The following is a 27,063-nucleotide window of genomic DNA, read 5'->3' on the forward strand; positions in this document are numbered from 1 at the left end:
GCTGTGGTGAAATAAGGGATGGGTAAACATAACTGCAAAAGAACACCACGGGGCTCCTTGTCATACTTGAATATTTTGCATTCTGCCTGTCTTGATGGCAGTATTCGGCTTTGGATATTATACTATAGTTTTGCAAAATTTTACCCTGGAGAAAACTTTAGGGAGGATTCATGAAGTCTCTCTGTATTCTTATGTGTGTGTCAGTGTACAGTGATCTCAAGATAAAACCAGATTAAAGTTGAACATGTAGCTCAGTGGCAAATAACTTGCCTAGCATGTGTGAAGTCCTATGTTAAATCCTTCTACATTAACAATAAAATCTCTGAAATCTAACAATAAAAAAATCAACCTGTGCAGTGTGCTTAGGTACAATTTCCTTCTAGTAGCTGCCTTTTAAATCTTCTAGCTACGGACACACTAGCTTATAAACATTTATTCTGAAATCCTTCTAGTACTTCAGTGGCTAAAGCTATTAGTAATGTATAGGGACATACAAACTGGACTGCATACAAACGTGCATTTACCTGTGCGTGTGCACGGGGAGCACGTGTAACCGTGTCTACCACTGCAGGCACGCCTCTCCTCCTTCACTGTTTCTAATGCTCTGTTATAAATTATATGGAACTGTAGTGCAAAGTGGCATTTGTAATCCTCTTCAGCTCTCAACTTGCCAGAAAGAATATCCTCTCTTGGGATCTGTAGCTTTACTACAATACCAACTATTGTACTGTCAAAGCCACATAGATTATACAAAACACAAGAAAAAGAAATGGTCTAGCTAAAATTTGGCAGCTGCAACAAGGAACTTATCAGTTTGAAGTTTGTTGCAATACATTGCACTTCAAAGAGTATTTCTCCCGGCCACCCTAGTGTTTGGAGTGAGTGAAGGATCATGAAGCATCTGCAACTCATTTCCAAAAGATACAGAAAAAAAAAGAACACTCTTGTTAACATTCTCTTGCTTTGTACTTACAGAGAACAGAAAGGTTGAACATTTCTTCTTCTTCCTAGTTTTCCTTTAGTCTGCATGTAGGATCGTTTTGAAAGTCTGTTTTTATATGTGTTTGAATTTGAGGAAGAATTTAAAACTTGAGACAGCTAGGAAGTGTTTATGTTGAATGCACTAATAGAGTTTCCTGGGAGTTTACAGAAATACATATCCTATAGGTGCTCATGCTTTAAAGCATTCTTACAGAGTTAGGTGGAACAGGTTAGGATTTCCTGTGTAAAAGGGCCAGGTAATTGACTTGGAAATTTCCACCAGCAGCTTACTATGTACAAAAACTATAAAGACAAAAATAAAACTTAATGAGCTTTTTCCATTTGTCAAAGTGCCTTTATCACAGAATATGAAGCAGTAGCTAGCAGATGCTTTGTGCCGTGAAAAGGTTTTGTCATTACACCAAAGTCACACAAAGGGAGGATGTACTTGGGGACTGTATTGTCAGGCACTGTATAGTGGGCCTGCCACCTACTACATGTCCCATGCTGTGCTTGGTATTGAGAATACAGCAATGAAGAGAACTTGGCATTCATGCCTTCATGGAGATTGTACTTTAGATTGTGAACAAATGGAATAAATGAATGCATTAATTTGTGTGTATGTATGTATGTGTGTATGTATGTATGTATGTATATATGTATGTATATATGTATGTATGTATGTATTGTATGTGAATGCATGTGTGTGAAATGCATATAAACAAAAATGTGGACAAGCAAATATATGCATGTACATGTGTGGTGTGTGTGAATATGTGTGTGTAAGATAAGCTATCTGTGTGCATAAGTATGTGGAGGAGTGGAAAGAGACTTTTTTGTAATAAAAACTTAATCTGCTTTCTAAATATTAATTATTCCAGTAGATACAATGAAACTTATTATAGAGTATAAGTTACAGTAGGTATTATAATGTATCAATCATTGTCATGGTGTATTAAAAGGTTCAATATGGCAACATACCTATATATCTTAAATCACAATTACTGCACGAAGTAGTTGGAAAGATGTCTTAACTAGAGCTGAATTTTTATATATTTCTGAACTTTTTAATTCTTTACTTAATGATGTTGTGCATAAATTAGCTGTGTGGTTTATTTATACTGTTTAATGAATGTATACATCTACATCTCATTAACGTCAGATCTACATAGCAGAATAGTGTAGTGAGATGATATCTCTAATGTATAAAACCAAGTGTCAAAGTAAATGTTTTTTGTTAGGACATCCTCCCTTAGGAAATGGTCATGGGGAGTTTAAACAATGAAGAACTATTTTTTTAAATTAATTAATTATTTATATTTTTAAATTCCAGAATTTATTTTCCAACCACTCCTACCCTCTGACTGTTCAACATCCAATAACTCTTCCCCACTCTCTTGTCTCTACGAGGCTGTCCCCACTCCCCCACCCCCACCCCACTACCTGGGGCTTCCAGTCTCTTGTGGGTTAGGTGTATCATCTCTGATTGAACACAGACATGGCAGTCCTCTGCTGTATATGTGTTGGGGGCCTCATATCAGCTGGTGTATGCTGCCTTTTTTGGTGGTCCAGTGTTTGAGAGATCTCAGGGGTCCAGATTAATCGAGACTGCTGGTCCTCCTACAAGGTCGCCCTCCTCCTCAGCTTCTTTCAGCCTTGCCCTAATTCAACCACAAAGGTAAGCAGCTTCTGTCCATTGGTTGGGTGCAAATATCTGCATCTGATTCTTTCAGCTGCGTGTTGTATCTTCCAGAAGGCAATCATGATAAGTCCCTTTTTGTGAGTGCTCCATAGCCTCAGTAATAGTGTCAGGCCTTGGACCTCCCTTTGAGCCGGATCCCACTTTGGGCCTGTCTTTGGACCTTCTTTCCCTCAGGCTCCTCTCCATTTCCATCCCTGTAGTTCTTTCAGACAGGAACAATTATGGGTAAGAGTTTTATCTGTGAGACAGCAACCCCTCCCTCATTTGATGCCCTGTCTTCCTGCTGGAGGTGGGCTCTATAAGTTTCCTCTCCCTACATTTCATCTCAGGTCCCTCCCTTTGAGTCCTGAAAGTCTCTCACCTCCCAGATCTCTAGTGCACTATGGAGGGTTGGCTTCCCCCCCCCCCCCCACCTTCTACCTCCCTAGGTTCCCTGTTTTCATTCTTTCTGCTGCCCCTCATGGCTTCAGTCCTTTTCCTTCACTCAGTACCAGATCGGATTCCCCTCTCCCCCTAAACTCTGTATACTTTCCCTCCCAGATACCTCCATCCCTCCTCACTTGTGATTGCTTTCTTTTCCCAAGTGGGACTGAGTTGTCCTCATTTGGGCCCTTCAGCTTGTTGACCTTTTTGAGTTCTGTGGACTGTATCTTGGGTATTCTTTATTTTCACGGGGCTGATACTCACTTATTAGTGAGTACATACCATGCATGTCCTTTTGGGTCTGGGTTACCTCACTCATGATGATATTTTCTAGTTCCATCCATTTGCCTGCAAAACTCAGGACGTCCTTGTTCTTAATAGCTGAGTGGTATGTTATTGTGTAAATGAACCACATTTTCTGTATCCATTCTTCTGTAATGGGACATGAGTTGTTTCCAGCTTTTGGCTGTCACAAACAAGGCCACTATGAACACAGTGGAACACGTGTCCCTATGACATGGTGGGTCATCTTTTGGATATATTCCCAAGAGTGTTATTGCTGGGTCTTCAGGTAGATCTATTTCCAATTTTCTGAGGAGCATGTAGATTAATTTTACAGAGTGATTGTACCAGTTTGCAATCCCACCAGCAATGGAGGAGTGTTCCTCTTTCTCCACATCTTGCCAACATGTGTTGTCACCTGAGGTTTTGATCTTAGCCATTCTGATTGATGTAAGGTGGAATCTCAAGGTCATTTTGATTTGCATTTCTCTGATCACTAAGGAATTTGAACATTTCTTTAAGTGCTTTGCAGCCACTCAAGAGTTCTCTGTTGTGAATTCTCAGTTTACTTTTATAACCCAGTCAGCACACCTACATAAGAAATATATCCCCACCTCTCTATAAATGTGGTTCTCACTCTGTGAGTCATGACCCCTTTAGGATTGCATATTAGATATCCTACATATCAGATATTTCTATTATAATTCATAATAGTATCAAACTTACAATGAAGGAACAATTAAATATTTTCATGGGGTAGGACCTGTATTAATGTTTTGCAAATTTAGGAACATTGTCTAAAGCATTATGAGCTAGATAAAGGTCAAGAGCATGCTGTTCAGCTGCACACATTCACTTTACAACTTAAAGTAGTTGTTCTAAAGAGGAGAGAGATTCACATCAAACATAAAAACAAAATTTTCGTTTATCCTCCTTGAAAGAGAGAGGAAGCATTCCCTTCCCATTCTCTCATAAAACTTTCGGAACTTTATTTTTGTATTGTTTTGGGTGAAATATTAAATGACTTTGAAAAACAGTTTATCCTTTGATGTAACGGAAGAGAAAATCCTTTTGATGTTTGGGAATGGATTTGCTTAATAACAAAATAATTCAAAGGTCTTTAAAACAGAACAAGTGAATTTTTGTCATTATTTTGGACTCTTATAGATCATAATCATTCTGAACGTTAAATAATTGATATTCTTAAGGGTTGAGTTTCATCTGCCTGTCCCATGAAGGGAATATCTTAAGAAGAATAGACATACAGTGCACATTTGTTGGAGAAATTAAGAAGATAAAATAATTGTATAAAGGCTTTTACAGTTTCATTTTTCTGCTTTGCCATCCTCAGCACATTGCCTCTTCTTCATGGTTATTTCTTTCTGGTTGTACTTACAGGCAAAACTTACCATGTAGCTGTATCAAGAGACAGGGAAAATGCTGTCCTATGTCTCTCCCTCCTCCCCCCTCTTGCTATTTTTCTTCTATTTCTTCCTGAGAACGGAGAAACAAATATATCCCTTGTGGCTCATTGGCCAGAATTGAATCACATGTTCAAACTAAAATCAGTCAATATCTAGTGATGTAGATTCAGAAAAACTTGTAGAGACTAACTGATGATTACTCTCTAAGCTTGAAATCCCATCGTGCTGGTGATAGAGTCTCTCACAGCTCTGTCAGGAGAGAAGCTGGAAGCGTGGAGTCATGTTGCTCCTGTTACTGTGCCAGTCTCTGGAAGTAAGGTCAGGGAATTGGTGTAAACATACCAACTACAAGTTTTCTCACCCCTGCCCTTGATCTAACATTTTTAAAGTAAATTTTTGAGAATTTCATACATGAGTACTACATTTATATTATTTATACCCATATCTTTCCTCTTCCAACTTCTCCTCTGCCCCTCAATTATTTCTCAAATTAATGTTCTTTTCTTAATTATATTAGTTACATATGTATGTGTGTGTATATATTTTATGTATGTATAAACTAATGAGTCATTTAAATGCTCATATGAACATGTCTTTGGGTCTTATCACTAGGTATGGGATAGTCTATCAAGAAGCCTGTCCCCAGGGTTGATTCTTCCTCCCTCAGCATCATTAATAGTAGCTCTTCTTCTCATTTTTTTTATCTATAGAAAACTGTATGTTAAGGCTCCTAACATATTTATTAAATATTGTTACTGTAATTATTACTTGTTTTGGTCTTAGGTATTTTAGTTCTATATAATTACTGTCATGTACTTAATAATAATGTTTGGGCAAGTGGTTTGCTACAGATATGACAGGGGTCTCATATTATAGTGGACTGACAATCCCTTTGTCAACTGACCTTGTCATAATCATTATATCATAGAGAAATATATTAATCACATGTCTGTGTGATGCTGCTCTGAACAAGCTCTCAGTGCTGCCAGTCATACAAAAGTATACCATATGCAATGATGCATGCCATTTAATACCTGACAAGGATAATATAGGAGTAGTTACCTTACTTCTATATGTATTTATTACACTATAGTTTTATCATTAAAGTATAGCATATCTCCATTTATTAAAGAAAGCTTGTCGTAAAATAGTATGTCATGCTATTTTGGAGGCAGCCTTATATATCTTGTTTATTGAATATCATGATTTCTGTGTTTTATTAATATCATATTATCTTATTTATCACAGTCCTGTGAGTAATAGGCTATTGAAAGTGTACACGCATGCACACACACACACACACACACACACATACACATTTAAACTCTAGGGAGAAAACATATATTTGCCTTGTGGGATTTTTTTTTTATATTCGTACAGCTTTAGTACTTTCATCTATACTGTATTGTCTTAGCTTTTGAAAATATGGCTTTCATATCTGACTTGTTATTTAACCTCTGTTACTTGCTTTCTTATGTACCAAGTTAAAGTCAGACAATCTCTTTTTGCCAGTTCATGCACCTATTGCCATAGGTCCTAACAAAAAATTGTTAGTCTTTCCTATCAGGGTGAAACATTTACTTTGAAGAAAGATGGCTTTTTCCCTTATCCCAAATCTGTATCTGTAGGTGCTCGTTTCACCTCTCTTTTCAACTCTGAGTTGTGACAAGGTATACTGTTTATCCAGTGCAGTGTGAAATGATATCTGCCTGGCCCAACAATGCTGTAATTCTTGCTTAGTCTCCCCGAGCTGTGGAAATTAGAAAAGGCTGGTATTAACTTATTTTTCCCTATGGCTCCAGAGTCATCTTATGAATTCCTGTTTCTATAATATATGCATGACTTACATCTGTAGTCGGTTGTAAAGTGTGGAGTGAAATGTCCTACCAGCAACTTCCACTCCAAATCTAGATGACAAACAAAATTGCTTCTGGAACACAAGATTCTACAAAGCAATATCTATGAAGGAGACATTGTTATATGTGTGATATGTCTACCACAGTGTCTATTTTATAATGGCATCTCAGAGAATATTTTCTGAACAAAAGAATAAATATTCAGAAGCTGCTACTACTGGTTTCCTCAGGCTGCCTTGAACTTAAAATGGTGGCTTAAAAGAACAAATATTTATTCCTTTACAGATACAGAAGGCAGAAGTCTTAAATCATAATGCCAGCAAGACTGGCATCTTTCTAAAGGAGAATACTTCTTTGCCTCATTTAGCTTTTGGTGGCTCCAGACATTCCTTGGTTTGTTGTTTTACTGCCAATTCCAATGGCTCCCTTATTCTTTCATGGCTGCAGCTGTTTGGATGATTATGACCACCATAGGCTCACACATTGCATCTGGTTCCTAGCCTGTGGAATTGTTTTTATTGAGGATGGGAAGTGTGGCTTTATTAGAGGAGGTGTGTCATTTGGTGTAGGGTGTGAGGTTTCAAAAATTCATGCCAGGGCCAGTCTCTTTCTCTCTGCTTCCTTTCAGATAAGATATAAGTTTTCAGCTACCATGCTTCCTGACGTGATGTTCATTGACTCACTCTCCAAAGATGTAAACAACTCCCTAATCATATGCTTTCTTTAATAGGTTCTTTGATCATGGTGTTTTCTCACAGCAATAGTAAAGTCACTAAGGCAATGGCTTGTCTCCCTCTCTTCTCTGTATTTTCTCTACCACAATCTCTTGTGAGCATTAATGTCACTCAATTTAGACACCAGTATGTATCCCAGGATGTCCTATTCTTAAGCTCTGTAGCATACTTATTTTTCAAAGGTCTTTTAAAATAAGATTATACCTGATAGGTACTGAGTCTTACGATATGAACATTGTATTTTTACATGCCCCTATTCCACTGAAGAACTCTGTCTACTTATGGTGTCACCTCACTCAGACACTTAGCATATATTTACAGAGTATTTCCTCAGTGTTCTAGGACTTTCAGAGTACTGACTGTCTTACCCTTTCCTTTAGATATTTATACTTTAATTTATAATTCATGAACTATATTCACTCAAACTTTAAGTTAAAACAAAAAGTAAGTGGAAGCATCTTGGTCACTGTTGTAAAACGTGTTTGCTGGAATTATTTTGGGGATGATGCTTAGCTTGGGTAGAAGTCAGCTACTAAGGTCCTTAGATAGAATAATGCTGGTATAGCAAGCAAACCCATTGAGGGTTATGCATATGAAAAACTATATTCTGTGCAAAGTGATCCTTTCTTTTTACTCAGAAATATCAGTAACATGATAGAAAACAGAATGAAAATTTGGTTGAATGAATCATCAAGAATCATCAAGGAAACACTGCATTTTGCAGAACCAGTTCCTGGCATTAAAGCAGAACCACATGAGAGGAATGCCTGTTATTTCCATGTGGTCATTGCTAACCCCCAAGGTTTCCCCTTTGAGGGAGGAACTTTTAAACTTGAACTTTTCCTTCCAGAAGAATACCCAATGGCAGCAACTAAAGTATGCTTCATGATCAAAATTTATCATCCTAATGTAGACAATTTGGGAAGAATATGTTTAGATATTTTGAAAGATAAGTGGTCCCCAGCACTACAGATCTGCACAGTTCTGCTGTCAATCCAGGCTTTGTTAAGTACTCTTAATCCAGATGATTCATTAGCAAATGATGTAGCCGAGCAGTGGAAGACCAAGGAAGCCCAGGCCATAGAAACAGCGAGAACATGGGCTAGGCTGTATGCCATGAACAATATTTAAGTCGATCAGATCATCAAGTGTACGTCACTTCTCCTGTTGTGCCAAGACTTCTTCCTTTTTTGTTTGCATTTTATGGAAACAGTCTTAGAAACATTACAGAATAAAAGCCCAGGCATCTTCATCTTTGGTGACTACGTGCACATTAGCAAATCTGTCTTGTCCTGATTCACTGTTGTGAAGCATGAGCAGAGGCTAGAAGTATCATCAGGGTTGCTGAGAGATGTTGAGAAGCAGGACTCTCTGCTTTGACTCCTTCTCCATTATTGTTAAAGTACAAGGCACTGTGAATGAAGGTAGTTGTCAGGGTTAGCTGCCAGGGGTATGGGTGTTTTTTATTTTATTGTTTTTTAGGGGGAAAGTAGTTTTATTTTAAATGCAGATAACCAGTTTTTTAGAATATGCTCTCTATCCAAGTCTAATCTTTGATGCTGTAGATGGACAAGCTTGATTGTCTGAACCAAAATAAACATCACAGCCCTCACTAATAACATTGTGATTTCTCTGTCAAGTGTAGATTCTCTGTCCCCCACCTCCACCCTCAAAAGAAAAAACTTGTGACCATTTTATATGACTTGTCTGGAAACTTCTGTAAATCTTTAGTAAAATATTTTTTGTTATTAAAAAAAGAAAAAGAATGAAATTGGCAAAGGTGGAAATGTGTCTTAGATATTAGGACAGCCTAGGCTGCAAAGGCTTCTAATGCAAAGGAATGTTTATGACCTTTGTTGGAAGTGACTCATAGGACTGTCCTAAATAAGGCTGATGTGCATTTTAAAAGGATGGGCCTTTATAGACTTGGGATTTTTACTAGAATTTTAGACCTTTCATTATCTTTGGAACTAATTTTTAGCCAGAGTTTTTTATGTTTGTACGTCACTAAATCCAAATGAAAATTGAAACACAGGGTAAATATGAGGCAATTAGATAGACCTTTTATTGCAACATATTAACTGTGACTTTTCTTATTTACCTTAGAGTTGGTAAGTATACCAAGATAAGGATAAGGATAAGAGAGTATCAAATGCAATTATTTTGAAGTTAGCTGCAAATAATTGGTGTCAGATGGTTCTACATAAGTCAGTAAAAGTTTGTCAAGTTGTCTTTAATACTATAACTACTACAACTACCACAACTATGACAGTAGCCCCCCACCCATACCCAATAGCCCACCACCCATAATTGACAAAAGATTTAAAGAGAACCAGGTAGGATGCTTATAGACTTTCTCCTCTCTCTCAGTTCCTCCAGATATAAACCCTCAGTTTTGTCCTTAGAACTTCAATAGAAACCCAGCTGCAGCTTTCCTTCCCTGTCTACGTCTCCTGTGCATCCCACAGACAAGCCTCTCCTAAACTACCTCCCCCTTCTCCTCACTATATCCCAGTCTCCAACACCAGCAGGCCTTCTGAGTGACCTACCAGCTGACCAGGCAACACACAGCTGTCACATTCATCAAAAATCCTGAGAGGACACAGAATCCAAAGAACAAAATACCCATCTAACAAAGACAAATCCATGATTTAGCACCTAGACCTATAACCATTCCAAACACAGATGCCTAGATATGAACATAATCAACAACAGTGAGGGAAATATGTCTCCATTAGAGTCCAGCTATTCTACCATAGCATGTCCTGACTATTTCAACATAGCTGAAACAAGAAAAAGGCCTTAAAACCAGATATATCAAGGTGAGAGAGGTTTGTAAAGAAGACAAAAATAAATCCTGCAAAGCCAAGAAAATACCAACTGTTTAAGAAAATGAAAAAAACTTCAAGTCCTGAAAATGGAAATAGAAACAATAAAGAAAACAAAAACTGAAGGAATTCTGGAAATGAAAACCATAGGAATACAAATAGTAACTACAGAGTCAAGCTTCACCAACAGAATAAAAGAAATGGGAGAGAGTATCTCAGGAATTGAAGGTATTTGTGATGGTTTGAATATGCTTGTCCCAGGGAGTGTCACTATTTGGAGGTGTGGTCTCCTTTGAGTAGGTGTGTCACTGTGGGGATGGGCTTTAAGACTCTTGTTCTAGCTGCCTAGAAGCCATTCTTCTCCTGTCTGCTTTTGGATGAAGATGTAGAACTCTCAGCTCCTCCAGCACATCCCTGCCTTGATGATAATAAACTTAGCCTCAGGACCTGTAAGCATACCCCAGTTAACTGCTATCCTTTAAACAAGTTGCATTGGTCATGGTGTTTGTTACAGCAGTAAAACCCTAACTAAGACAGTACAATAGAAGTAACAGATACATTGGTCAAAAAAAAATTAAATCTAAAAATTTCCTGACACAAAGCTTCCAGGAGACCAAACCCACAAATAATAGGAATAGAGGATAGAAAATAATCCCAGTTCAAAGGCTGAGAAAATATTTTCAACAAAGTAGTAGAAAGAAAAATTTTCCTAACCTAAAGAACGAGTTATCTATAAAGATACAAGAAACATACATACACAGGGATTTTTTTTCTACAGACAGGTCAACCAGACAAAAAAGTAAATAGAGAGATACTAGAGTTAGGAGACATTATAAACCAAACGGCCCTAACAGATATTTACAGAGTGTAGGAGGAGCTAAGGTGGGAGGAGTAAGGAGAGGAAAAGGAAGAGGAGGAGCTAGAGAGGGCTGAGATGTAGAAGGATGAAGAGACACTCAGGTATGGAGAACAGCTACAGGTAACAACTTATATTTAGGTTAGCTAATTGGGAAACACCTCTAATTGTATGGGCATGTTGTTATTGAGCATTACCAAACATATAAAGCCTTTGATTAATATTTAAGCATTGGAGTCTCATTTTCCTACCAGGAGTATGTGGATGGCGAGATAGTCTGGGCAATGCCCAGCCTTGCAGAGACAGCATGAAAGATTGGCAGAGCCATCTCCCACACTGGCGTCTCATGGGTGGCAGGGCTGGTGTTTCTGGCTGGCCGTTTCTAGCTGCAGTGCCTATGTGGCCTCTGGCCACTGAACATGGTGGCTGAGCTAGGCAGAGCCTCTGCAGCTTAGAGAGAGGGCTTGACTAGCGGCCATTTTAAATAATTACTTCAACACAGAGAATTTCACCCAAACACAAAATAATATACTTTTATCTCAGCACATCATGGAACTTTCTCCAAAATTGATCACAAAGCATATCGCAACAGATGGAAGAAAATTGAAATGACTCCTTGCATCCTATTCACCACAAATTAAGGATACCAATAACAACAGAAACAACAGAATGCTTGCAAACTCATGGAAACTGAACAACTCTATGCTAAATTTAAAAAATAGGTCAAGATCAAAATAAAGAAATTAAAGACTTTTTAGAATACAATGAAAATGAATAAATAGCATACCCAAGCCTATCAAACAAAATGAAAGCCATGCTACAAGGAAAGTCCATAGCACTAAATGGTTACATTAAAAAAAAAGAAAAAAGAAAAAAAAAAAGGAGAGAACTACTTAACAGCATACCTGAAAGCTCTAGAAGAAAAGAAAATAAGCACACTCAAGAGGAGTAGAAGGCAAAAAATAAGCTGAGGAATGAAATTAATGAAATAGGAACAAAGAGAATAATACAAAGAACTATTTCATCAATGAAACAGAGATGATTCTATGAAAAAATCAGCAAGATAGACAAACTCTTACCAAACCTTACTGAGAGATGGAGAGAGGATGTCCAAATTGACAAAATCAGAAATGAAAGGTAGATGTGACTTCAGACACTGATAAAATCCACTGAATGATAAGAACGTTTAAAACCTGGAACTCTACAAAATTGGAAAATCTAAAAGAGATGGATAATTTCCTTAATAGGCAACCCATATCAAAGTTAAATCAAGATCAGATAGAAAGTTTAAATAAACCTATAATCCCTAGTGAAATAGGAGCAGTCATTAAAATTCTGCCAGCCAGAATGAGGGGTGTTTCTGACTCTTTTGCCTGCCTTTGGGGCCTTTTCTTCTCTTACTGGGTTGAATTGTCCAGCATTGATATGAGGGTTTGTGCTTATTCATATTGTAACTTGTTATGTGATGTTTAGTTGATACTCTTGAGAGGCATGATCTTTTCTGAAAGAAAACTGAGAAAGAGTAAATCTGGGGAAAGGTGAGGTTGAGAAGGAAATGAGAGAAGTGGAGGGAAGGGAAACATCGATCAGAATGTATTACATGAAAGAGAAAAATATTCTTATAACCAAAGCCAAAACAAAACAATACCAACCAAACAACCAAACAACCAAACAACAACAACAACAAATACGAACTGAAACAAAACAAAACAAAAAAACCAAAACCAAAACAAAAAATCTATATTATTAATTATTTTTTAAAAAAATCCTAGTATGGGGTTCCTACCTGCCTTAGACCATTATGTTCCCAGATGAAACACACACACAGCTTTTATATTTTAAAATATGCCTTATGCAGCACAATAGATGGGCAACTGCCTATCCTCCATGTTGTTAGAATCTGCCTTCCTATCTATAATCCCAAGCCATTTACTGTGTTCCATCTGGGCTGTTCTCAACTCCAACTAGCCAGCTCTCTGGGTCATATTCTCTTGGTCCCTAGTTCATAGTGGTTCTAATTTCCTCTCTCCCGTATGTTCATCTCTTTGTCCCATGATGGCTCTTCTCTCTCTACCTCTCTGCTCCTTCTTCTAAATCCAACAAAATTCAACTCCACCAATTTCTCTTCCCCCCCAGCTATTAGAAGTTGGCATCTCTATTCACCAGTCATGATCAATTGGGGACAAGGTCACTCAGTGTCTTACATCTTTGGGGCAAACAGCCTTGGGGGCTCCAAGTTAGCATTAGAATACAAACAGCATTAGGCCAACCCACTATAACCTCAAGGCCAGATGGTTTTAGTGAATTTTTCCAGACTTTCAAACAATAGTTAATGCTAATACTCTTCAAGTTATTCCATAAAATAAAAACTGAAGGACCATTGCCCAGTTCATTTTATTAGGCCAGTTAACCTGACACCCAAATCACACAGACTCACCAAAGGAAGGGAGTTATAGACCATCTTCCCTTATGAACACAGATGCAAAAATACTCAAATAAAATACTTCAAACCAAACCTAAGAACACATAAAAAAAAATCATATACCATGATCAAGTAGTCTTAATCCCAGAGATACAATATATGGAAATTCAATATATGAAAATCAGCCAAATGTAAACTACCATATAAACAAACTTAAAAAAAAAAACATGATCATGCCATTAGATGCAGAAAAGGCCTTTGACAAAATCCAACACCCTTTCTGCTAAAAACTCTGGAGAGACTGGGAACACATGGGGCATATATAAACATAGTAAAGGCAATTTACAGCAAGCCTGTAGTTTAAATCAACTCAAATGGAGAGAAACTCAAAGCAATTCAAATAAAATGAGGAACAAAACAAAGTTGTCCATTCTTTCCATGTCTATATAGTACTTGAAGTTTTAGCTAGAGCAGTAAGTCAACTTAAGGAAATCAAAGGGATACAAATTGGAAATGAAGAAGTCAAAGTGTCTTTATTTGCAGATGATGTAATTTCACATATGTTACCTTAAAAATTCTATTGGGAAACTCCTATAGCTGATATACATTTTTAGCAAAGTAGCTAAATACCAAATTAAATCACAAAAATCAGTTAGACATACTCTATACAAAGAACAGATTGTCTGAGAATAAACCAGAGAAATATCACCTTTCATAATAGCCTCAAATAAGTAAAATATCTTGGGGTAACTTTAACCAAGCAAAGGAAAGGCTTGTAATAAAAATTCAAGTCTTTAAAGAAAGAAATTGACAAATCCATCGGAATATAGAACAATCCTCCATGCTCATGGATCGTTAGGACCAGCACAGTACAAATGGCCATGTCACCGAATGCAATATACAGATTCTTCATCAAAATCTTCATCAAAATCTCATTCTTTACAGACCTTAGATGAAAAATTCTTAACTTCATTTGGAAAAACATAAAACCTAGAATAGCTAAAACAATCTTGAACAATGATGGAATTTCTGAAGGTATCATCATCCAAAATTTCAAGTTGTACTACAGAGATTTAGTAATAAAAAATTAAACAAAGCCAAAAACATGGTAATGGCATAAAAACAGACACATTGAGCAGTGGAATTGAACAGAAGACCCATGCATACATTAAAATGCATATGGATACCTGATTTTTGGTAAAGAATCCAGACATATACAATGAAAAGAAAACTTGTCAACAAATGGTGCTGGTAAAAGTGGACATCTGTATGTAGAAGAATGCAAATAGATCCATACTTATTACCCTTCATCAAACTCAAGTCAAAGTAGATCAAAGACCTCACAAAACCAAATACATTGAAACCAATAGAAGAGAAAGTGGGAAATAATATTAAAGCATTAGCACAGGGAATGACTGTCTGAACAGAACACTGATATCTCAGGCACTTAGATCAACAATTAATAAATGTAACCTCATGAAACTGAAAAGCTTATGTAAAGCAAAGGACACCACTAATTGGACAAAGCTGCAGACTACAGAATGGGAAACAATTCTTCCCATGTCCACATCTAATAAGAGACTAATATCCAAAATATATAAAGAACTCAAGAAACTAGATATCAATAAACCAAATAATCCAATTAAAAATGGGATACAAATATAAACAGAAAATTATCAGTGGAGGAATCTCAAATGTCTGAGAAACACCTAAAGAAATGTTCAACATCCTTAACCATCAGAGAAATGTAAATCAAAAGTATACTGAAGTTTCATCTTGCACCTGTCAGAATGGCTAAGATCAATAAGACAAATGGAAGCTGATGTTCACAAAGTTGTAGATCAAGGAGAACACTCCCCAGTTGCTGATGGGAAGGCAAACTTGTACAGTCACTATGGAAATCAATATGGTGACTCCTCAGAAAGTTGTCAATTGATCTACTTCAAGACTCAGCTATGCCACTCTTTGGTATATACCCAAAGGACACTACATTCTTACCACAAGAACATTTCCTCAGCCGTGTTCATTGCAGCTTTATTTATAATAGCCAGAAACTAGAAACAACCTAGTTGTCCCTCCAGTGAAGAAATGATAAAGAAAATATGCTACATCTACACAATTGATATTACCTGCTTTTTTTTTTTTAAGACACTATGGAGTTTGCAGATAAATAGTCAGAACTAGAAAAATTTTTTTTCAGTGTGGTAACCCAGACCCAGAAAGATAAATATGGTATGTATTCACTTATAAGTGGATATTAACTGCTACGTAAATGATAACAAGACTAAACTTATAGATGCAGAGAAGTGAGGTAAAAAGAAGGGGCCTAGTTGGGACATGCGGATCTCCCAGGGAAGAAGAAATGGAATGGATTTTACAGGTTGATTGGGATGGGGATGGGAGTGGGAGGGGTCAAGTTGGGAAAGGGGAAGGTCACTTGATGTGTAAGAGTGGGAAAAAATGGCTAGAATTAGGGGGCATTTGTGGGAAGTTGTGGAAAGCTAGTGCAGTGGAAACTTTATAGAATTTATGAGGGTGATCCTAGTGAGGGCACTTAGTAAAGGGGAATAAAACATCTCAACTTATCATCTCTTGTAGGCAGGCAAGACTCCCAGTGGGAGGACTGGATTACTTTCAGTTGAGTTGTTGACTGATAGAGTCCTATAGAAATCTGCAAACAGTCCACGTTGATGCTAGGACAGAGGGTTGTTCTCCACAAATTAACAGTGGATCCCCATTGCCAAGAATAATATCCATAGAACTCATGAACAGGGAGAAGTCAAGCTGGTGCCTACATGGAGCTATCACCTCTACATTCGTTGTTTTGGTGTGAGAAGGTACTCTGCCATCTTCTGTGAAAGAAACATGGACACCAACCCAGCCACAAAACCTTTGACCTACAATGTGTCCTGTCTGCAAAATATGCTAGGGCAATGGCGGCTCATAAGTTGTGGGAGTAAGCAACCAATGTTTGATTTGACTTAAACCCAATTTCATGAGAAGGAACCCATACCCAACACTACTTGGGTAACCAAGAGCCACATTCTAAATAGCTTACAGACCTGGAGTCCAAATATGAAGTCTTTAAAATCAATAAAATGATTATTAATATCATTCTGCTATACTCATATATCAGTGTCTCACTCAGTCATCTGAGAGACCTCCTTTGGCAACATATGGGAACAGATTCAGAGACCCACAGGTAGACATTAGAGAGAGAGAGAGAGAGAGAGAGAGGGAGAGAGAGGGAGAGAGAGAGAGAGGGAGGGAGGGAGGGAGGGAGGGAGGGAGGGAGGGAGGAAGGGAAGGAGAGAGAGAGAGAGAGAGAGAGAGAGAGAGAGAGAGAGAGAGAGAGAGAGAGAGAGAGAGAGAGAGGCTGAGACTCTAAACTGAGGGTCTCTGTTAAGTCCCTCCCCTAATAGCTCAGGGAATCCCAGAGAAGAGTAGTCCAACAGATTATGGGAGTCAGAGAGAATAGAAGATACCAGGAGAACAAGGCCTTCTGAATCAACTGAGCAGGGAGCATACGAGCTCACAGAGACTGAAACAGCCACAGGGCCTATATGAGTCTACACTAGATCTTCTGAGTATATCTTTAGCTATTAGTTTATTATTTTTATAGGACTCTTGACTATGAGAAGTGTTGTTTCTCACTACTTTCCCAGTTCCCAGGATCCTTTTTCCCATGTTGGGTTTCAATATGAAAGTTTTTGCTTCATCTTAATATATATACATATGTGTGTGTGTGTGTGTGTGTGTGTGTGTGTGTGTGTGTGTGTGTGTGTATTTGTAACATCTGGTTGTTATCTTGAAGAGCCTATTCTTTTCTAGTAAGAGATAGAAAGGGAGTGGATCCAGAAGGGTAGGATATGAGGAGGAAGTAGTAGGAATAGGGGGAGAAACTATGATCAGGATATAGTACAGGAGAAAAGAGTATATACATACATACATATATATATACATATATATACACACACACACATTTTTAAAAAAATGAGAGAGAGATGTTTCAGTTTTGAGTGTGTGTTCAAAAGTTTGATGTTTATGTCTGTTCCTCTTGGTAGCTTCCTGCCCACTCACAGCTATACGGAATGGTGGCTTCTAGGTGGGATTAAGCACACCACAGTTGGTTCAGAGATTGAGGGAAACCAACCATTTTGCATTTGTATTCCATTGCGAGCAGACTGTACAAAACTTTGGCCATATACTATTCAGTGAAAGGGGATGGTGGAAGATATGTGGACTTGGCTGGATGCTTGGTCTGCTACTGCTTTCCACATTTCTTGACAAATTATTTACCTTCGTTTCTTTTACTGGAGTATAGAGATGGATGATAACATTGGGGTCCCCAAAGTTTGGGGTGAATCACATGAAATACATTCCAGAAAGAGGCCAGTATGAAGCGTGCAACAGTCGCTTCAAAAGAGATTGTGTATTTTGTTATGACTGAAGACAAATATGATTAAAAAGAGGCCTAATGGTTGATGTAGCTTTGTAATTTCTCACAGATAGATGTGCCAAATCTGAAAAGTAGTATTTTCTATGTCCTGATTATTTTTCTCATGAAGTCTGTATATTGCCAAAACATTTTCAATTTACAGTGGAACTTTAAATGCAGCCAGTGAGAAGCTTGTCCTATAAAATCCATGATAAAAGGCCTCTTGTCTTGATCAAAAGATGAGGAAGCTCGAAGGAGATCTGAGACAAGGCTGCTGCCAGTCCCCAAATATGCCACCCACACAGCATGAAAGATGGTGGGAATAAGCTGCTCTTAGCCATGTGAGTGTTTCTTGGCAACCATGACCCTGAAGAGTTTGGCAGGATGGGGTTTTCATCTTGCCAGCTAAATCCCTGCCACTCAGGGTTGGCATTAATGTCCCTGAACTCATCCTTTGCCCAATCTACAGATAGAGAATCTTTATGGTCACACAGTAGCAACTGTCTCTCATGCTTTCTCCTCCTTGGCTTTGGCCCTGAGTTTTCTATATGCTTTAGCTTGGACATGCATTTAGGAGGCTTACTCTGAGAATGCCCCAGCATTGCCATCATCAGCTCCTCATCTGCCTTGAAGCTTTTCATGTTGTCTCCAGCCTCCATTCTCCGACTTCTCCCTTCTTTTAACTATTAAATACTGAAGTCTATGATGGCAACATATACTGTAAAGTTCATTACTGACTTGGAAGGAGGCTTCTGGGTAGGCCTGCATCGTTATTGGGTGGCTCCTCTTCCTGTAGACAACCACTTTGGCCTAGGCAGAAGAAGGAATTGGCCATTTAACATTGACTAGGCTTATCTTGAAGAAAATATCACCAGAGCAATTATTGTAGCTAGTTTTATGTCATCTTGACACAAGTTAAAGTTATATGAGAGTCTCTCAACTGAGAAAATGCCTCCAAAAGATCTAGCTATAAGACCTTTTTAAAATTAGTGACCAATGGGAGGTCCCAGCCCCCTGAGGGTTGACCTGATGGTTTGGGTTCTATAAAAGAATAGGCTAAAAAAGCCATGAGGAAAACGCCAATAAGCGACAACCCTGTTTCCTGTCCTGTCTGAGTCCATGTCCTGACTTCCTTCAGTGATGAACTGCAAGTACAAGTTTAAACCTAATAAACCCTTTCCTCTCCAGCTGGCCCTTCGGTCATGGTGTTCCACCACAGCAATAAAAAATCTTAACTAAGACACCAACTCACTCCTAAAGCAAACTCTACCTTTAGGTTAGCAAATTCTCTAAGGAAGGAACGTCCAGTGTCTTGGACAGGCTCTGCCAGAACCTGTGGCCAAAGCAAGGAGAAGGCAGTGGGAAAAAGGCAGAAAATGGTTGGGGATGCAAAATCAGAAAAGTAGATAAGCAAAAACTGTAGCTATTGAGTGTACACCCTGGATCTCTCATATATTTTTAAACTTTGACAGTTTAAGATAATGTTCCATTGCCTTATTCTGTTTCTTTTTATTAGCTAACATAAATGGTGTTTATTTTGTGCTAGAAAGGGCTTAACCAAACACATTCGTGCAGATAATTCTTTAAATCTTCAATTAAAACAATACAGTAGTAGTAGTAGTAGTATCTTCATTTGGAAAAGGGTAAGCTGAGACAGAGTAATTCAGTAAATTCTCTAGTAAACACACAGCTAGTAAATGGCAAAACCAAGTTTAATATTAAATAATTTTATTTTTTCTTTATTTTACCTCTCATACGCTTGCTGACAAACCTCCTCTCTTTTTTCTTCCAATCTATAAACAAGCAAATTTTTTTTGTGGTGTACTTAGTATCATCCCTCCAACTCCCATATGTTTTGCTTATTCTGTGGGACGACACTGTCTGAAATGGCCCCAAGTGTAGTGCTGTGGGATGTCTGTGCTCCTTATGCAAAAGTGTTTGTGTTCCACAAATTTCCTTCATACTTGAGAGATGATGCTACTGGTTGTGAGTGCAGCGCTAATGAGTCAATAAGTATTAAATATGGTACCTTAAAAAAAACCTCATAAAACAAGATAATATAAAAGTGTTGGTTGAGAGGCTCATATAAACCCAACCTTGTCTTTCTCTGGAAGGAATTCTTAGTTCTGTATTCATAGCAACTTTGTTGAATAAACCTGCTGTGAACAATAAGGCTCAGTCAAATGTCTTTTGGTGGCAAAGACTGTATTAAATATCTGTTGCATCACATGTTTGACTAGAAAAATTACTATTTTTCAAATCAAAATGGTCATTTTCCAGGTAATTCCCACTACATAGGTTTTATTCCTCTAGTCATAAGCTTCCACATACAATGTGGTACCTAGCAAATGGTTGATGCTCAATTAATGGTTGTTGAATGAATGAATGACTTAATGAAGGAGGAAATGATTACTTTAAACCTATAAGATAACTTGCTGTAGTCTTTTTCCCTTTTATTAAGCATATGAATGGACCAAGGAATCAATGTTTTCTTTCCAACTTAATGATAAAACATTTAAAATGTCATAATTATTAGTGTGTGGTTTTGTGTATGTGCATATTCCGTGGTCTGTGTGTGAATATCAAAATACAATTTTGAAGAGCTAGTTTTCTCCTGTTTTTTCCTGGGTTCCATGGATAGGGTCTGGGTCATCAGGCTTGTATAGTAAATGCCTTGACCTAACGAGCCAACCTTCTGACCGAGTAATGCAGGCAGCTAATTTCGAGTTGCCTTGTACATGTGCCATTTGTAGCTATGGAAGGTTTTTAATGAAAAGTAATTTGTTTTACAGATTATTTCCTTTATTATTTATTATCCTTGTCTGAAAAATTAATGTCCATCTGTCTTATATGTGTGAAGTCTTTATTCACTGTGCTAAGTCTTTGTTGGTGTGATTAAATACCTGATACAGAAAACTCCAAAAAAAGAAAGGTTGACTTACTTGCTCATGATCTCAGTAGGTTCTGTACACAGTCACTTGACTCCTGGCTTTTGTGTATGTGGTAAAGTAGAATACCAGAAGGGTGTGGAGGGGACTTTCTTCACTCAGAGAGAGCAGCACAGAAAAGCACAGTTCCCTAGGACGTGGTCTTGTATCATGTTTTCTTCTGCTAGGTCTAGTCTCACAAAGTTTCCAAAACCTTCCGAAATAGTGCTCTAGGTGAGATAAGCACCCAACACATTCCTCTGGGGACATTTAATGTTCAAACTATAATGACACCAAAACTCTGATAAACACAGGGATTGCCATCTACTTATGGGTGTCATATATAGTCTGTTAGGCTACAATAGGGTTAAAAGTCAAGATTCAAGAACTAGAGAAATTATGTAAGTGGTTTCTGATCCATGAAGGGCATTGTGAATGCCTGATGTGCAGCTATGGGAACAGATTTCTGTTTTACTTATTCATGTATTCAACATTGTTCGGAAGATTGACTAGTGATGCTTAGAATATCAAAATGCCATTTCATTGTGGCTACAATTTGGTATATTAGAAAGGACTATTATTCAGAAGCAACACTACTTGTATTGTTTATTCCTTAAATATTCAGGTATTCAGGTTTGGAAACCTCGAATTAAAAATAACCATGGAGCATGCCATTGGAGATGACAAGTAAGTAATTGTAGATACACAGTTTTTCGTTTCAGAAATGAGGTCTGAAGTGAACACCATCACTTAAGTGGCAGCCTGGTGGGTGGAAGGAAAGCTTTTGGACAGCCGGTAATCCTGCTTCGTTACCTGGATCCTGCTTTCAGTCATGATCTTTGCTGCCCAAATCTTCTTTAGGCTTACAGTTTATTTTCAACTTGTGGAATTTTATGCTTAGTTAACCTGTAGAATTTTTCTTAAGTCTCTGGTTCTGAACCAGTGACTCTGTTATTTGAAGCCAGGTGTGTATTCTCCAGCCCGTGTCTTTCAATTTTTGTACTACCTGTTATATCTTTATACAACTTTTCTGCCTGGGTATTGTGTGAGCATTGGAGAGAAAAGGCGTGACCGAGGGTTAGAGACGAGAGGTTTGGTCTTGAGGTGAAGTGTGAGTACAATGGGAGCTTTCAAGTAGAATCTGTGTGAGGTGGAGCTGAATCGGAGAGCCAGTTCTGCATAAATGCTTCACTCATTTCAGTGAAGTTGAATTTGAGTTTCTGTGTTCATGGTGAATGAAGACTCATTCTTAAAGTATCTGAAGGCGTACATTCAAAAATGAGAGTTTAATTATAAATTTGAAAATTCTGATTCGTGATTGGTAATTTTGAATATCATGGTCTTATTCATTGACACCATTTTGCCATATATATTCAAGATCATATTAGTGCTGTGAATAAAACCCACAAATTGCTCGTCTGATAACCTGCACCTTTTCAATTGTCGTAACAATTGTGCTATCCTAAGAATTAAGACTTGGGCCCATATTATGGATAGTGGTCAGGGGCTGTTATGCTTTGGGTCTTAAATGTCTTTTCAGAGACTGTTGTGTTAAAGGTCTTATCCCTAGTTGATGGTGCTGTTGGGAGCTAGTGGAACTTTGGGAGGTGGCAGGTAGTGGAAGGAAGTTAGCTCATTAGGGGTAGGTCCTGGAGGGAATTGAGGGACTCCAGTTCCCCTCCTCTCACTTAGCTTCCTTTCAGCAGTTTTGTTCACCTTATACTGTCCACCATGATGTTCTGACAAAACTTGAGAAATGGAATTCAAAAGAGAAAAATTTCAATTCATGTTCATGATCTTAAGTTATTTGTCACAATATTGGATATTTGACTGGTGCAAGAATATTGTTTCTCAACTCTGGAATTTTTCTATGGAAGAGCAGACCAAGCCCTAAATATTTTTTTATACTATTGCATGTAGCTATACATGTATTTAATTCGACACAATATAGGACTCATTGTATAGAGTCCAATCTTCCATCTCATATAATATTATCTTCTGTGTAGATGGGGTGTGTGTGTTTAAAGTATATTCCCTATGTAATCTTGACCTAATTGTTTTAGGTCATTTTATTATCTGATCCTTTATAATCTCTATATAGTGAATCTGGTGTTTGTTTGTTTGTTTGTTTTTGAGTTTTGGAACAATGTCAACCTGTTTTCCCTGCAGAGGTACCAATCCCATTTATAATGGTATCATACTCTATACAGTTTACACTTTTGGAACTCCCTTTTACTTTATTTTACATATACATTTGCCATCATTGAATACAAACACACACACACACGCACACACACACACACACACACACACACGAATATCTCCTAGATATGACAAGTTCTTCTGTTACTATATTTTTTCATAATTTAGATTTTGAAATAATATAATTATTTTAGTTATTTTCATAATTTAGATTTGATTCCTTTTTGTACAAGAATCTCCTCCCACTTTTTCAGTAATTGATTGTATTTTCTTTTATCTCTATGAGCACATTTTTAGTGGTTTCAACATATTTACAATAGCTATCTTAATATCTTTATTCCAATTTAAAACCCAACATGGTATTACCTTCATCTTGGTTTATATTTTTTATTTAATTGAAAAAAAATGAATCACATTTTTTGCATCTATATCAAAAGTATTATGTGATAAACAATATTGAGGAGGTCTGTGTGTGCATGTGCTAGTATGTGCATGTATGTGTGTGCATGTGTATGTGCACTCATATGTAAAACTAGCTAAAATCCTGGCTGATCAGCTTAAATTTTGGTTAATTTGTGCTTTGTTGGAATGATTTTCTGGAACGCTCTGAATTCTTCTAGCTTTCAAACTAATTCTTGTAAAGATCCTAACAAAGATTTTTTTCCAGCTCAATCTCAAATATTGAGTATTTTAAAGCAGTATTTCTCAATATTTTTGTCATTATTTTACTCCAAAGGAGCTTTTCTTGGACTATTTTCCTCCAATTATGGCCCCTTCCTGTAAGAAGTTTGAGTACATAAAAATATAAATCTGTAAATGAAGCTCTTCAGAGGCCACAAAGCACCGTAACAATTAATATTACTTTGTCCCTCTTTACTAAGAAATACTTTTCTCTCCTTTGAGGATAATGATAGCAACTCTTGAAAATGGATGTTTTATACTTGATCCTCATTTCCATCTTATTTATAAGGTTTATTTTTCTCTCATTATGTTAGTACATTAATATCTTCCACTGAAGCTCAGAACCTATTTCTGCTCTCTTTAAGGCAAACATCAGCCACTCTCAATAGATTTGGGTAATTTTTCCTGTAAATGTACAACCCAGCTCTCAGCAATGAACTTTCTGGGGACACTGACATGGACTTTAAGACTCCCACAATTGATAGCTTTTTCTCTGTGATCCTACATACCCCAACTTTCCAACTTGAGACCCTGCTATTTAGTTCAGAGGTGCTTCTAGGGTCTACTTGGAGTCTGCTTCACGTCCCTGTTGTTGGGCTATGGCCACCACCTTCTAAGTTGTCATTCTCTCAGAGGCTGCAGAAAGCTCAGTATGTTCTTCACTGTATACAAAAATTAGCACTTGATTTTGTTTAGCTTTGTGGATCTTTGCTCATTTGTGACAGAAGAGTTAGCCATGTACCTGAACCTCCTGTCTCTAAGTGTGTTTGAACAGAAGGCCCTTTCTGCTTCTGTCAATCTTCATTCATATAAGTGCCCACCACTTACTTTTCAACATGCACTCCACTCCAGAGTGAAAGTTCTTATGCACAATCTTATCAGTTACCTGTTTAAAAACCTTATTTGCTACTGCGTTACAGTAACTCACAGGACTTCCTCTATGATCTGTCAGACATTTCCTTCTCTCATCTTAGTTTTGGTCACTATGTTTTAAACCCTTAAGTATGATGTATAGAACTTTTCTAGTTTATCAAATGTGTAGTGGCGATTCTTGCATCCTTGGTTTTGTGTATTTATCTTCCGGTGTTAGGAACCCATACTCTCCATTTTCTTGTTTTACTTGTTTAATCCTCACTTGTTAGGTCACAGAATCGTCTTAGATTTTTTCTGTTTCTAGGTCAAGGTAAATGTCTTCCTTTATTCTCCATAGATGGTGATTAGGGTGATTATTAAAAAGTTTTCATATTTATTGCCCTTATTCTTATCTGAAATAATCTCTGTAGAGACAAGGATTTTAATGTAATCATGCAGTTCTATATCCCTAGTACCTAGTACAATGTTATGTTGTCCACTAGTATTTACTTATTTAAAAGAACAAACACATAAGTGATTGTTTATTCTTGTTGGGTTCTTGGTTTTTATGTCTTCTCAATATATAAAGATCAAATTGGAAAGGATTAAACATTTATAGAAGAGGTTCACAAGATACCATGAAAGATAAAGATAAAGAAAGATACAGATAAAGTTTTATATTCAAAAGCAGACAGCATACCAGGGTTACCACTTTACAGAAAAAGATATTGACAGTAACCCACATCATCCTCCCTTTATTTGAATGCAGAAGTATGATTGCACAATAGAATAGATCTTGTTGATAATGTGTAACGCTGGTCTGAGATCAAAAATCAACCTTGAAATCTCAGTAGCTTAATAAGAACACACTTTTCTTTATGTAAATCTCCATGCTGCTGCTTAGGCAATGTTTCAGGACATTGCTTTCCATACAGTGATGCCTAGATTTAAACAGCTCCTATGTGTATTCCATTAAGCAACTATCATCTGCTAGCTCATTGATTAGAAACAGCCACATGACTCCATCTATGAAAAAAGGTATTGGAAAATGAGGAAGAATATGTAAACCTTTGTTGGAGGCTGAGCATCTCTCTCACAAGAATATTGCCTTAAATTTTTTAGGAAATGACTTTTAATGAGGGGAAGGCCTTACAAAGCATGTTCTAGCATCATCTATCTTGCTAATGCATCCTTTCCATGCACTGACAATATCTTCCACTGGAAATTAAATTATAATATTTCCATTCCTTCCCCATTACTAAAATGTCATTAAAAGTAAACAGGAGAAAGACTTTTTAAATAAAAAATTATAACCATATTTAAAAAAATAGAATTCATGGGTATTTCTAAACTTTATTTCCTTTTAAACACTTAATATACACAATTCTGTGAGAATATGTTAATCACGAAAATGAACTGAAGTATAACAATGTTTTAAGTGTTCTGAAGGATTCTCTTCACTTAGAGAATCCTTCCACAACCCTTACATACAGCTGAAGTACCTTGTACGTACCTTGTTACCTGAAAATTTGAATCTAGCAGAGAAGAACTGAAGAGAGACACTTCAAGGAAAGGCCACAGCAGAGACTTTAGTGACCCTAGCTATGCATTCTGCTTCCTCACCTTCTCAGAATATCATGTGTCGTCCTCACTAGTTTTTCATGTTCGAAAAGTGACAATTTTTCGTCAACCTTGCCATGTATCATTTTTACTTTTTGAGACACTTAACATATTTCTGTAACGTCCAAGTTTAGGATAGTAATGAATTTATTGATTTCCATTGTAGCATCCCTTCTATGAATGTAAATCCCTTGCTTGTGTGTGGTGGACAGTATTATATCATGGTGCTCCAGATTTATAACATTACTTTTACCTTCGAGTTTTGCATTTTCATTTATTTTCTTACTAACATCTGTTTGAGTAGCTTACTTTATTATTTCTTGTAAGATAGATTTGTTTATGATATATGCCCTCAGCTTCTTTTCCCTCAGAATTTCTTTATCTTTTCTGAATTTCAAAGAATAGCTTTGCTGTATATCTAAAAGATAGCTTTAAAACATTCCAAAGGATATTTCTAGCTTTTCTTCTCATTGCTATGAGTATTTATGAATATATATATATATATATATGAAACAGCAACAACAAATGGAAAAGTGGGCATGGGTTTGTTGAGAACGAGGAGTGATATATGGAATGATTTGGTGGGGGGAAATGAAAGGAGGCAAATGATGTAATTATGTTATGATACCTAAAAAATATACTCTCAGAGTTTTTTTAAATGAAAATATACTGTTAATGAGATAATATTATTTAGAGTGGTGGTTTTTGAGCCTTGTCCTCTCACTTTTGTTGCTTTTAGCAATGGAATGCTTCCAACAAATGAAATCTCAGGGAGAAACAATATTTACAGTTCACAAAAAGGAAGCTCTTGTGGCTAGGGAGGGCTGGTCTGGAC

General features: G+C 37.2%; 2 protein-coding genes across 2 annotated transcripts in view; both read left to right on the forward strand.

Annotated features, from left to right (window-relative positions):
• Positions 1-27,063, forward strand: part of Cpq (carboxypeptidase Q) — a 437,003-nt gene that overhangs the window by 18,045 nt on the left and 391,895 nt on the right. The gene's annotated exons all lie outside the window — the stretch shown is intronic.
• LOC114620838 (ubiquitin-conjugating enzyme E2 N-like) lies at positions 8,054-8,533 on the forward strand. The gene has a single exon (XM_028767004.1). The coding sequence runs from the start codon at positions 8,054-8,056 to the stop codon at positions 8,531-8,533; it is 480 nt and encodes a 159-aa protein (XP_028622837.1).

The sequence above is a fragment of the Grammomys surdaster genome, unplaced genomic scaffold (assembly GCF_004785775.1).
Source record: "Grammomys surdaster isolate TR1022 unplaced genomic scaffold, NIH_TR_1.0 63, whole genome shotgun sequence".
Classification (NCBI taxonomy): Eukaryota; Metazoa; Chordata; class Mammalia; order Rodentia; family Muridae; genus Grammomys; species Grammomys surdaster.

Excerpts from the sequence above, each read along its gene's own strand:
- LOC114620838 (XM_028767004.1), top strand. The coding sequence starts at position 8,054 with ATGATAGAAAACAGAATGAAAATTTGGTTGAATGAATCATCAAGAATC.